General features: G+C 34.9%; 1 protein-coding gene across 2 annotated transcripts in view; it reads right to left on the bottom strand.

Moving 5' to 3' along the window:
* The window catches only part of MPP7 (MAGUK p55 scaffold protein 7), a 150109-nt gene that overhangs the window by 96214 nt on the left and 39826 nt on the right, over positions 1-14069 (bottom strand). For both annotated transcript variants that reach the window (XM_058831589.1, XM_058831590.1), the window contains one exon: positions 11435-11599. In XM_058831589.1, coding sequence (XP_058687572.1) covers positions 11435-11471 — 37 coding nt within the window. In that variant the 5' untranslated portion in view covers positions 11472-11599. The remainder of the gene's footprint in view (positions 1-11434; positions 11600-14069) is intronic.

Here is a 14069-nt window from a genome sequence, read left to right as displayed (position 1 = left end):
ACTTACGATTATTTATTAGTAAACATAATTTAACAACCTTTTCAGGCAGTACATATCCCTTTCAACAGCGCCTTTGGGTTCTGATTATTTACATTTTCTTCTTTTTGCTGCCTCTTAGTAAAATATTCTTGGGGAAAAAAAATTCTTCCCAGATACATTCTTTTTGTGCTCCAAGCATTTTTTGGTGTTTCACATTCATTTCTCTTAGAATTCTGCTTTTATTTAAATCTGTTCTTGTTTCTGCTTCAGAAATACTGCAGAAAAAAAGATACAACTCAAACCACTACAAATTTGCAGACAGAAAAAAATGCCATCAAGCTTTGCCTAGCAAGATACAATCACTGATTGAGCTGACAGCCAGAGAAAAGAGGTCTGAGCAGGACTTGTGGCTCCAATTTCCCAGATTATTAGAACTTCAGAACTTACCAAAAATGGTTGTTTTATCACACAATTTATGAAAACAATTCATTTAGAAAATTAAAATATTTCTTTATTTTTTCATTTAGAAAATTTAAAAAATTCTTTACACTTGGCCACTTTTGTTACTGTAAATATATTTACCTCAAAACAACCTTAAGGCTGTCAGAAAATTGAATAGAAATTTTCAGTGTCAGCTTGCACTGTGGCATAACTGCTTAGCAACAATTCCTGTGTGTCATTCAGAAGAAAGAAAACAGTAAGTTCAGCCACTTCCTTCAAATAAAAGGCGTGTAACAGAGTAAGCTTTCTTTTCCTTGATCCATCAGATCTGCTTAAATTCCACATGCAATCAACTATAAAACTATTCTCTCCTTGTAACTTGTTCCTCAGTGCTTTGATAATCAAATCCCTAGTGAAAAATAAAATGAAAGTTTGTATTTCCTGATGGATTAACTAGTAGTGACACAAGGGGAAACTGATTCTGCCCATAATGAGATTTCGTTTTTACACACAAAACTCCCAGAGAAAAACCCTGCCTGCCAGCACTCCAGGAGTGCCGAACTCTGCAGGTGCTTACACACACGAAGGTTTTACATCCAGCGCAAAAGTTTCTGTGAGCTTTACTTATTTACGTAGCCCTGAATTGCCCCTTCCAGGAAAATGGGAGCCCATGTTCCTAGTGCGCTATTCCAGCTTCAACAGCAATGTATCTAATCTGTGCAACTCCTCTGGGGAAGTGGAGACAATTAGACAGGTGCTGACTGATTTTATCCAATATCATAGCCATGCTTCTAGTTCTTTCCTGCTTTGGCTCTAGAATCCAGTGTTTATAGCTTTCAGTCAGAAGGAAATGAGAATGCGGCCCTTCTCCACAGTGGAAACTGAGGACTGTGCCATGCAGCGTGCTAGAGGACACCACGCTCTTGCTCTACAGACACCTACCGAAACAGAACACTACGTAGACAGGAATAAAAAAACAGTTCCATCAAGGAACTAAGAAAAAATCAGGCATAAGGAGGACTTAGTGTATTAACCTGGGGCGAACAGAAGACAAAGATCTAGAATATTATTTCCATTTCCATTTTCTTTTTTAAGTTAGATTTGTGTGATTAAAGATCACCTGACTCAGCTCCAGAAGTTAATAGCAGAAGAAGGTGGTAGCACCTGCAAAAGTTTATCTTTTCTCTTGCTCCTTCTTGTTCTATCTGTGGTGCGCGGTATCATGGAATCAAAATTTTCAGATGGACATTCTGATTTCTATATATTAAGAAATAAAGTGTGTGGATCTTCTACCTCCAAGTAAAACATGAATTTTACTTGCATCTAAATTACATTAAATGTGTTGATGTTATTCATTGCACTATGAAGAAACAGTGAAAATTGCGGCTGGCATATGACTTTGTCAGTACATGACATATTGAAGAAAGTGTTTCTGTGATGTGGATAGGGACACAATAATTTGTCAAGTTAGTGTAAACTGGTAATGGCAATGTAAACTGGTAATGAAGTTGACACCTCTATATTGGCAGCTGGACTAATTTTACTTACCAAATCTGAACAACTGTCACATGTATCTTTCCTACTCTTGAAGAGTAGTAGCTCAAATTCCTGCAGCCCTGTAAGATCTCACTGTACAGAGATGCCGCCATGCAACAATAGAATAATCTGAATTTCCTAGTAGAGTGCTTCAGAGCAACTTCAAATCTATTGCAAAACTTCTAAGTAGTATCTCAGGTGGTTCTAGAAGTCAGAGACAAAGGCCATGGAAAAAAGTCCAAGTTTTAGCACTGCCAGGCTGTTAAAATCAGATTTTTTTTTAACTGTCACAGCAGCAATTATGTAGTCTGAAGGGATGCCACACTAAACACTTCTGATAACTTCTAAAACCAAGAATTAACTTTCCAAAAGCTCACAGTGATATCCCCTAAAATACAGATTGTTTGGCAAATTAAAAAGGCATATTCATTGCATAAGCCCCAGATGTATCAGCACCTCCAAGCTGAATGCCACCACTGCCTGACAGGCCTTAAATGGTGCTTTTGGTCTCAATTTTGATTTTTCTCTTGAAGTCCCACCTTCTTAAGTCATATGGCATGCATGGACCTCACACTTCTTTGAAAGGTGTCCACAATATAAATGAACACAACAAGCTTTTAAAAAAATGTATCTAGAAGTTGCTTTAAAAAGAAAAAAGAATAGCCAAGAAAAAAATCCTGTTGTTTTTAATGCCTCATGTTGGCACCACTCTGTGGAGTGTCCTGCAAAAAAAAAGAAAAAATTCTGCTTTTATTATACACATGCTATTCTACTTAGGTTCTTGATTTATTTTTTTTTTTTTTTAGTCTAGTTTGCCTAACATTAACCAGCATTTATATTCAAAAGGAATCATGCACCCCTTGGAATTAACTAGTATGAAAATACTTCAGGTGTCAAAATTCAGTAAAGTAACCATGAATTACACAAGAAAAACTAGTTAATTTTGATTTTTAAAAGTAGATAATTTCTTCCCAGAAGACCTAAGGATACATTAAAAAAAAATAAAAACAAACTAACAATGTGATTAAACATGAAGGTGCAAGACAATTATGCAATTTTAAGAGGGGAAGTAAGTCTGGTCATTCCTACAGCTCAGGGGGGAGGAACCCCAGCACCTATCACAATGTAATCACACTTAAAAGGGTAAAAGATAAATTTCAACTTGTTCTTTCAACATACTTAAGCAGTTATTGTCTGCAGATCATCTTCAGCTTTTTCTAAACTTAATTAACACAATTTAATTTTATTTGATCTGAAGACCAAAATGTAGAATAATGCTAATTCCAATTTACAAATGTGTACAGTAGATTTGCACACGCAATCGGATTTAAGAGTAAGAAGCAATGGAAACCTTTTAAATCAGAAAAAACAGGACATATAAGATTTTTCCAGTTTTAGAAAATTGCTTCCTTTGTAGTATTATATTCTACAGAAGACTGCTTGTTCCTAGGAGGAGAATAAATGGCTAAGCAATTGATGAAACTGTTCTCGTACTGAACCACTCACACTGCAGATTCCAGATGCTCTACATTCTTGACATCAGAATGGAAAAATTTACTGTTAGTCTAGAGAAATTTAATATCACCATTCTTGTCATATCCTTCATAGCTTCATTATTAGGACAAGTCTGTGGAAGCTATAAACTAGTGCTAAATGATAAAAAATATGGTCTCTGCGTTCCATCACTCTTGCATATTACAAGAAAACACCAACTTTGTTTTGGTTAGCATAAAGAAAGAAATGGAAACATGGATGTGCCTTTGCTTTCATATGCTAATTAATTTCCTGAATTAGCATTCTGAACAATGATGCCAGGCTTCGAATCTAGAATTTTTACAGCAACTGAGGGATAATAAACACTAAAGAACATATATTTAAAGGCCCAGAACAACACTGTAAAAATTTATTGTGTTAATAAAATGGGACAAACCAACCTTTAAATTTTCCACTTTGTCAAAGGTAAAATAATCAGCACCATTTGCTGCCATTTATAACAAGCTGACGTTTTTTCACATTTGAACTGTACTTTACAGTTATACAAAGGCTCAGACGTTTGCCTTACACACATGCAAACATCATTGCAGTAGAAGCACTCATTCTAACATCTTTGCTGTTGAATAACAAAATCAGTCACTAACACCACATACTGAAAATTATATCATTCTGGAATTTGAAATTAGTATTTATGCACAGGTTCAAATAAAAACATACATGGTCTGTCTGCATATTAGGATGGACACTGCACTGTCGTATCAGACTCCAGCTGTAAAAAGATCCCTATGTGTTCAAATTTATGTACTACAAATAATTCATTTTCTATGTTCTCTTAAGTAATTCTACTGAATACTTGGGCTTGCTGATGCTACAAAAAGTTAAAGAGTAACAATTTTTCTCTGCAGAGCCAGACGGATTAACTCATTCCAGTAACCACCTTTCTTAAATTTTACAGTTTAGTGTTTCTACCAAAAAAAAAAAAAAAGTCATTTGCAAAGTACAGAACACTGAGTAACTACATAATCATGACATGCAAGTGATCAGCATCTTGGGAAAAATATTGGTTTTGATTTATTTCCTAATTCACAAAAAAAAGTAAAATGCTGAATCCTTACAGATGGCAGAGCAATATAAATATTAATGTTGTATATTTTTTCTAAGAAAATTTTTTTTTTTCTGTAAGTGTCCTCAAAGAACAAGACTGCATATTCATAAGGGCAATAGTATTTTAACGTAAAAGTTGTACCTAATCTTTATTCCTCCAAACTACAGTAAATTTGTTAGCCCACCTTAAAACAATGTTATGACAGAAAACGTTGAATGAGTAATCATTTAAACCCATCACTTTTAAAAATATTATTTCCTTCAAAATGGAAAAGTCTTTAGTTTTGGAACTTGGCTCCTGGAGCTAAAGAATACGCAGTTGTTTGAAACGGTTATTGGTCTTTTAGGATTTGTCTCAACATGTGTATTTCAGATTTAACATACCACATATCGTTAACATTGTGATGCAAGTTAGAGTTGATCTCTATTTGCATCCATACAGGGCAAGACTTCCTGCAAAGTTCCTGCTTGTGTGGCTCATCAAAGCTGTTTCAAAATCGAATCCCCTCAAAAATGTAGTTACTAGACAGTGCGTCAACATGGATATTTTCAAAGTTCATAAAATGTACTTTTATGACTATTCAAAAGTCCACCTATTATCTGGAAGAATAACTCATACATAAAACTGATTTAAAGTGACCCATCAAGGACAAATTAACAAGCAGCTTGTGGAAAACTCATACGAAGATCTGATTTTAAAAAAAGAAAAAAATCTTGTCTCCTCCAATGAAGCCTGCATACTATGGCACCTTGAATTACCTTGACTAGTTGACTGGTCCTTTCCATAGATATCAGCTTGGCAAGTATTTAGTATTTCTATCTAGATCTTCATCAGCCTTAGAAGAGGCAATAGCAAGTACCTGGCAGGCAGTCAGCAAAGAACTCATTCCAGCACTAAGTAGGGCACACTGGCCATATTTTAACCCTTTAGTCACAGTTTACAAGGTTATATGAGACTTGGCACTGGGGAGGGGCAGCAGGGACTACTAAACACTAGCATTTTACATCTGCAAAAGGAAGACACAATATCTCATTAAGAGCCTGAATAAAGACTTCTAACATAAATCATAAATAGAAAACAACAATATTTTCAAATCAGTTGGGTCTAAGAATAATGGAAACGCTGTTTGTGTTTGTGTACTTCATACAGGATATATCTGTCATGAGAGTAGAAAAAAATGTCTGTGGTCCAGTAGTAACAGTAAGTCCTGGTCTAGTTAAAGGTGTTCCTGCTCACAGCACGGGATTTGAAGTTAGATGACTTTTAAGGTCCCTTTTGGCCCAAACCATTCCTTGATCCTACATCATCACCTTATTTTGAAAGCAAGTTTAGGAAAGTAAACTATTTGAAATAATTAAATTATTTCATGTTTATTGGTAACAACTAATATGTTGCTTTGATGTGTTGTGTGTGTTGGGGTTTTTTTCTTAAACCAATGTGTTATTAAAAAAAAAAAAATCAATTTTGAGCCCCTGTATTTCACAACAGGCATCTAATAGCTAGCAGGGAAGCTTCTCATTACCACTTAATAGTAGTAAATTGCCTTCTGATTAACAGGTTTAGTTCTTTTAAATCAGCCAGGATGTCACGTGATTTTGGGCTGAGAAGCCACAGAACCTTCCATCTGACACTAAATGCACACAGTACGTAAGCTCTGCTGGCTAACCTGGATGCTGGCACAGCTACACTTGAGGGGGACAGCACAGCAGTGTGCTCTCAGCAAAGGACACCTGGCATCACTAGAACTGTCAACCACTTGTGTAACTACAATGCTTGCAGAGCCATATATAATGGAGCCTCTGCTTAGAAACAGTATAGGCTATTGTACATTCAAATTTACTACAAAACTACACACTGCTCACCAAAAAATTAAAAAAGGGGGGTAAAATTGTTTCAGCTAACAAACCATTTGAATTTAAATGTGTCCAAAAACTGTAGCAGTTTTAAAGAGTTTACCATCAGTAAATATACTTACACACATTTTCTGATTCCACACTACTGAATCAGTCTAGCATAATATAAAATATTAACACGAAACACAACAGTTTAGAGAAATTTCATTTCAATTCAGATGAATTTTCCAAGTCACCATAAATATGTTGATACCAAAATAAATACCCTTTCCAACACCAGCAAGTTGTATTTTTAAAAATTCAATCAGATTATAATTAAAGCTAACCATACATCTCACACTTTCCCAAATCTTCAAAATTAATGTTATCCTAAGAGCCACTTAATGCCTCTGGCAGATGGAGATGGGGAGAAATCAAGAATGCAAGGATAAAATATTGGCTCTATTTATCAATTCAGAATGAATTTTGCCTCGGCTGTCATATCCATTTTCATTAATATCTGGCCATACGTATGCATTTCAACATGCTTATGAATTAAACAAGCTTTGAAATTGTGATGCAGACACAATTTAATGAGCATTTACATACTACACTTGCTGCAGCACACGTATACCTGAAGTTGTAACCAAGAGTGTAAAGCAGGGAGTGAAGGCTTTCCCTCTGCTCTGTTTCCACCACAGGACACCAGTGAGGAAGCAAAGGCAGTTTGGAGCAGGAACCGATGACCCTGCAAGCCTTTGCCCTGGCAGCCTCCAACGGAGGAACAACTCTCAGAAAACTTTCCTTCACTGCTCCCTAAATTCCCTTTCTCTTCATCTCGTAACAATGAGATGGCCAGATCTTTGGCCACCATTTTATGTTGCTGCATTCTTTAAATAGGCTGTAAAAATAGATCTCTCTTATTTCTATCTCACTCTGAATCCTGAAAACTGGGTTAAAAGGCTAAAATTAAAATTTTAGCACTTCAGAATAATTTGTCCTTCTTCCACTATAGATGCTTCTGATGCCCCCCTTTCAGCTAAACCAACTACTCAGCTTTTTCGATGTATTATTTTTTTCTCCACCTTTTTATTCTTTTTATTACCAAATCCTCTTAAAAACATCATGTTGAAACTGACAAGCTGATCAAAATGCATTAATATAGTAGTAAATAAAGAGAAGACATCTATATGAAAACAATAAAAGCAAGAGAGCTTCTTTTTATGTGCAGGTGACTGCAAAAACATCTTTGAACTTCCCATTGCTTGCAGTGGTCTCTGACAACTGGGAAGTCAATCCAAATGAACTATCTTAGCAAAATATTTCTACCAGCATTCAGCATATCCACATCAACAGCATGCAGCTTCAGGGGTCAAGATGAATTCTGCAGAATCACAAAATACACTACTATAAATGCATTTTGGAAAAATTCCTAACATTTAGAACAGATTTCACGTATCTATTTAGTATTAATACAAAACATATGAAAACATGAAAACAAGGAATATTTAAAGGCCATGTGAACTTAAAATTTGGTTAGTAACAAATGTGAGGTTTTTTTTAATTACAAACCTAGCATGTATTCAGTTTTGTAGTCTTGTAATACTGAGAAAACTGCACTATCTGGCACAGTGCTCGCTCCTTTATGTGCTGAAGGAGAAACAAACATAAGCCCTGACACATTTTCTCTTTCAATAATTTACAATATTCAAATCCAAGAACTGCTTCTGACTTTCACTGTATATAAGTAATCTCACACAGTTTTACTTGGTGCCTAAACTTGGCCCATAAATGTGATTTTCCTGCTGACAACACATGAAACAAAAACATGAAATCTGCTTTGCACATTTATGCACTGGTTTTTGAGAACAAACAGAAAGGCATTTATAAGCTTGTCAGTTAAGCAAGCTTGATAGAGCATTGGGAGGGAAGAAATCTGCAACAAGTTTATGATGTTTTTCACATTAAAACAACACTTAAAGCATAATGATGTCATCTTGGCTCCACCAAAAGTCAGCAACAAAGCTGCCATCTACTACTGTGAAGCTAGAACTGCAATTTTGCACCTTCCTAAATATTCCAGATAAGTGAATGCCAGATCTCACAGATTTGCTTTACCTGCAAAAATGCAAGTCTTCTTGCTCAGTCTTCAAAAAATCTGTTTGATGGGCTTGCACACAGAGAGCAAGCAGACCTTTGCAACACAAACTGTTGAAAGCTTCTGAGCCAGCCCAAGGCATGAGCTCAGCCTTCCATTCATGCTGGTTGTTTTAAGATAATTTTGACTTGACACTGACACTGACCATAAACTTTAAGGGTCACACAGATGTTATACACAATGAGCAGATTTTCAATTATTATTATATAAAAATAGTTTTTCTATATGGAGTGGAAGAGAAAGAAGTGTCTGCACATCCTTTGTCCGCTGTCTTTAGGTTAGTGAAGCCAGATCAATCTTGTAAGGTATAAGATTAAATTAAAAATCACTGTATCAGTCTGAATAAATTAAAACAAACATTTTTTTAAAAAGATTGAAAATAGTGTAGCCATGATTTTGATTTAACATAGCTTAAAGCCTGATAAATGCCCCTCAAAACAGATTTAAGAGGCATGGCTTATGTTCAGAAGATACAGGTTTAAACATGGTAGGACAAAAGCAGGTACATAAAGAATGTATATGAAGAAAGCAGCTGCAAGTACATGGTGCCACCTCTAATAAAAGCTGTTGACAAAGTAAAAGCATGGTAAAATGAACACAGTCAGGTAAACATTTAGTACATCCCATCATGAACACTATCCTACTTTTAACAGTGATCTGATACTTCAGACTATATTAAAAAAAATCATAATTAATGTTCCCATATTGGTGACTGAATGTCCAGTGGCCAGTGACATGGCAACTTTCGTTATTCACAGATGATGCATTTCTATTTACAAGTCCTCATGGAATTCTTTCATTTGTTTTTAAATCCAGGTTTACTTTTATTTCACCCAGCATCTAACAGACACAAAAATAGGTTGGGCTGCATTTTGTCTGACTGTATTTCCAAAAGAGTTTTAATAAATAGACTGAACAGGATTATGTCCCTACCCTAAAGGTCCATTAAGTGCTCAGTGCCCCAGACAGAGCAGTTTCAACTCGTGTCACATATCACAATACCAATCTGTGCAGGCAGGGGGAGAGGATGACTGGCTTACCCACACAGAAAGAACAGAGGTAGGAAAAATTTTATGCACATCACTATTTTTTTAATCTAAGAGTGAGAGTAACAGCAGAAAAACAGGACTCCAGTGAGAAACTATCTGTATTATAGCCACGATAGAAAGCACAGTTTGATGTAACCATCCCAAAAATACTTAAGTGCGTATCAGCCCCGTTAGGAAGTATCGTAAAGAAAGTGGAAGAAAAAAAAAAAAAAACCTCTTTTCACTCCAAATGCAAATTTTTATTTAGAGAAACAACTTATAACTTGAGGCAGAAAAAAAAAAGACTTAAAAAGCAGTATTATCTAACAGCAAGATATTAAGGGCATATATTATGTTTTACTATGAATTTCATGGGACAGTGAAAACACTTGAGTTTTAACATAGATCTTAATTATTAAAGGTATGTTTACATCATCATATGGATTAAACAGCAGAGTAAAACACACTTGGAGGCATTCTAACACACAATATTTCAAAATTAGGATTATTTTCTACTTTTTGAAGCCCTTCTCTTTTTTTATTCAGAAAGTATCTCCATGACTATTACTTTTGGATACATTAACAATCTTTAAAAATAAACAAGCAATAATTAAAAAAAAAATTAAGGCAGGTTTTAAAAAGACACAAAAGGGTGCATGATAAAGAAAGTAAAGGTCCAGAGTGAAAAATTAGCTCAGAGTAGACCCTGACACATCTTCCAAAATTCAGCTTTAGCACACTGAACAGCTTCAACTCACTTATTTTCATGAGGAGAGGGAGAGAAAAGAAAGGTATGCAGAGATAGGGCTTGGCAAAGTCATAGCCAAATCCCTTAAATACAGGAATAGGGAGACAAAAAAGCATATAAAACCAAACAACTCTCCTTCCCCATGGCAACAAATAAATAGACGCACACCCTAATTGTAAAGATTATGTGTGGGGAAAACAAAATCACTGCCCGTACAGTCTACTAAAAATAAGAATCAAACACAGTTCCTTATATACATACTTATACACATATTTTTGCATTCCTAACTTGAAACCTCCCTCCAAATTTTCCAAATCCTGCTGTTAATTCTTGTGCATTCAACTATGTGGCACAGGGGTGGAAAGCAGGGATCTTTGTATTGCAACCTCAGCTGGATCACCCTGTTTTAACTAACACTCTCAAGCAAAAATACTAACTTTAGTTATCTCAAACAGACGGACAAAAATACTGTCAGAGAGGGAGAATGTCAGCATAACAAGGAGATGAAATTTAACCTTTGAATATAACCTAATATCGCCACAAAGAAGGTGAAAACTATGGAAAGCTACATATCTGCAATCCCACTGCCAGCAGTCAGTGACAGGAACTGGGCTCTGACGTGGAAGGCAAGTGAAGGAACAGAACTTGAGACAGTATTTTTCTTCTCCTAATTTGTTACAGAGTTGTCAAAACTAAATAGTCTGTGTTCAGAAATAACTCCACTGATAACTGTAACTCACAGAGGGGATAGTCTAGACTGCTGCAAATATTAAGGCATGCATGATATCATCATGGTTTTTTTTTTCCCCTCTTCCTCCTTTTTCAAGTTAACAAATTCTTCAGATCCATCTATAATACATGTTTGGAGCTGTTCTTTTTAGGAGGCTGGGGATGGTGGGATTTAGGAAGGGAAGAAGGTGGTGGTGATACTTTTCAAAATTAATATATTTCACCTGTGATGTTTCATGTATCTAAACCAACTTCAGGGAGAAAAGGTTATTTTTTAAGTCTTAAATTACAAATCTGGTGAGACCATAATTAATTATCTTACTTGAAATACAGACTCAACAAATAAGATGTGGAGGAAACACGGCCCCTCCTTGGCCTGCGTACCTGTGTCACTTCCAGATCCAGTTGATAACGCTGGCATGATTTAGTCTGCAGAGTGTCACGCAGAAACCTCAAAGCAGCACTGCAGCCAGAAGGCAGAAGTTTATTTCAGTTTAACTGCTTGCAGCCAAGTTGTCCACAAAGATTTATGTTATCTCCCAGCTTCTCCTAGAAAGAACATAATTTTACAATTAAGAACATTGTTAAACTGTATACTACTGCAGCTAACCAAATCAAATAATTATCATGAAATAACCTTTTATTTAAGATGCTCAAAACCAAGTGCTAGGCATTTATTTATGACTGTTAAGGTTTTTGTTTCCTCCAGGTGAAACAAGTTTTGTTTTCTTCAGTCTAGCCTATAATCTCATTCTGCATTTAGAATAATTTAACACATTTCTCTAGTATAAATTATTCTCTAACTCCAGCACATCAGGAATTTTAGAAATAAAGTTTAGGGGTATTTTATTAAAACTGTGAATAATTGAGGTCATTCAAATTTTGCTACTACTTAACTCAGAAAATAAAATTGCTTACTAGAATGGTAATTTTTTCAGTGTTTATATTTAATCTCCTTCAATTGTTTTCTGGTCATGGAAGATTTTTATTTGTAATCTGGAAATATAATCTAAATTTTAACTGAAGTTGTAAAAAGTAAGACTGAAGCAAACACTTTTCTAAGGTAAATAGCAGTTTGATTTGTGGAGTTGATGGAGCCATTACCATGTAAGGGATTTTTCTGTGATTTGTTAAAACAAAGTCAGTAGTTTTTTAACACATATTTTGTAATAATTGTACAGGTCTACTGAGAGTGAATCTTGAGTCTTTCTTTTAACCACTTTTTGAGAAAAATTCAGAATACATGTAACAAAAATTTAAATTCATTTCAAATATAAATGAAAATACTTATATTCAAGTATGTAAAAATATGAAACTGGAACACAAATATACATAAAGAAATTCCAAGACAGCAAATGTCTACTTAGAGCGGGGCAAGGACTGACGTGTTTGCAGGGAGAAGGAAGGGAGAGAGGGAAATAGAAGCTACCAGAAAACAAGGATTTTTTTTCCCCAGATTTCAGTAAACAAAAGGATCCTTGAAGAAAGAAAGCAGCATAGTTCTGCTTTAGCAAAAGAAAATAAACAAATAGAAGAGCATTTTGCCACTGCTATTGCTGGTTTGTTTTTTGTTGGTTTTTTTAAAAACACATTCATATTAATCAGAATGACTTTTGAAGTTATGTTGGCTCTCAAAGTGCATATTTTGGACCCATTTTAACTTGGCAGCAGTCTTGTGGAAGAGTGATATACAGGTGCTGTAAACAGTGTATGCTGTTCAAAATATTGTTTTTCACTGAAAAAAATCACCACATGGCTAAAAATATCGCAGCATACTAAGGGCCATCCACAAGGTTTTGTTTAATAAGTTTTAAAGCAATTATTAGATATAAGTTGGTTGTTAACTTGTCCCCAGGAATAAGTCTATAGTTTAAATAGTCTGCCAGCTTTTTTTTAAGTATGCAGGCATTTACCCAGTGAATCTGGGTGGTTTTGTTAAGAAGGCAAATACAGCAGAAGTCACCTCCCTGGACAACTTCTATAATGAAAAGAACGAAATAAAAGCCTAAAAGCTTATCTATTAAGATTGTTTAAGGGTTTAGGATTTTTTTTAGTTATAGAAGTTTGTGAAGAAAATAAGTCTTCAGTAAAAAAAAACAGCTTTAAAAAAAATATATTTTGACTTTTATCAAATCAGCACAAAAGTCTATTAACTTAAAATTTAAAGCACAGATAAGGAAATTAAGTATTCCAGAGTGAAAGCTCATCTTATGATGACAGGAGCTGTAAAACATCTATATGCAAAGCTAGCCAGGGTGCAGTTTAAAAGAGGGAAAAAAAAGACATCATAGCCAAGGACACATTGTACCAATTAAGAAGGAACATATTCACTTTACATTAATTCTGCTTGTTTTCTGTTTAACACATAAAGGAGGAGTCCTGTCCCAAACTCAGTGACAGTCCCCAGAGCAAGCACACTATGGCAGCCGTATGAAGGATGGAGGCATTTTTACTTTAACATGTGTAAGAAACTGGATAAAACAAAATTATTGATTACTAATGAAATATTTTAGATTTATATGCATCTTAAAGTACTTTAATCTAATAAAAAGGGGAAAAAAACCCCAAAAAACAAACAAAAAAACACCCCAAAACCAACCGAAGAAGGCATTCACATTATAAACACATTATTATTAATCAGAAATTCAGGTTCCTTAAAAAGAGTTCACCGCAAAATGCAGAAAACCTTGTTGATCTACGTACATGCGATGTATTTCAACTCCACCAGTTTCTTTATTTTTCTTTATTTCACAGTAAATCATTCAGTACAAAAAAATTCAAGCTCCTCATTATTTAAGAAACTTATATACAGCATAAAGTTATTCCCCCCAGATCCTAAATATATATTAATGAAAAATAAATGACCTGATGAAATCCTTACCAGTAAAATGCTTAATATTTTTCTGGAATGGGATAGGGATTTTTTTTTTCCTAACGTGCAAATTAAGCTACATTTTTGCAGTGATGATGCTATTTTCTTTGGCTCACTTTATTTAAAATGCTTTGGAAGTTTTTGCCG

The sequence above is a fragment of the Poecile atricapillus genome, chromosome 2 (assembly GCF_030490865.1).
Source record: "Poecile atricapillus isolate bPoeAtr1 chromosome 2, bPoeAtr1.hap1, whole genome shotgun sequence".
NCBI classification, from domain to species: Eukaryota; Metazoa; Chordata; class Aves; order Passeriformes; family Paridae; genus Poecile; species Poecile atricapillus.
This window is presented reverse-complemented; position numbering and strand designations above follow the sequence as displayed.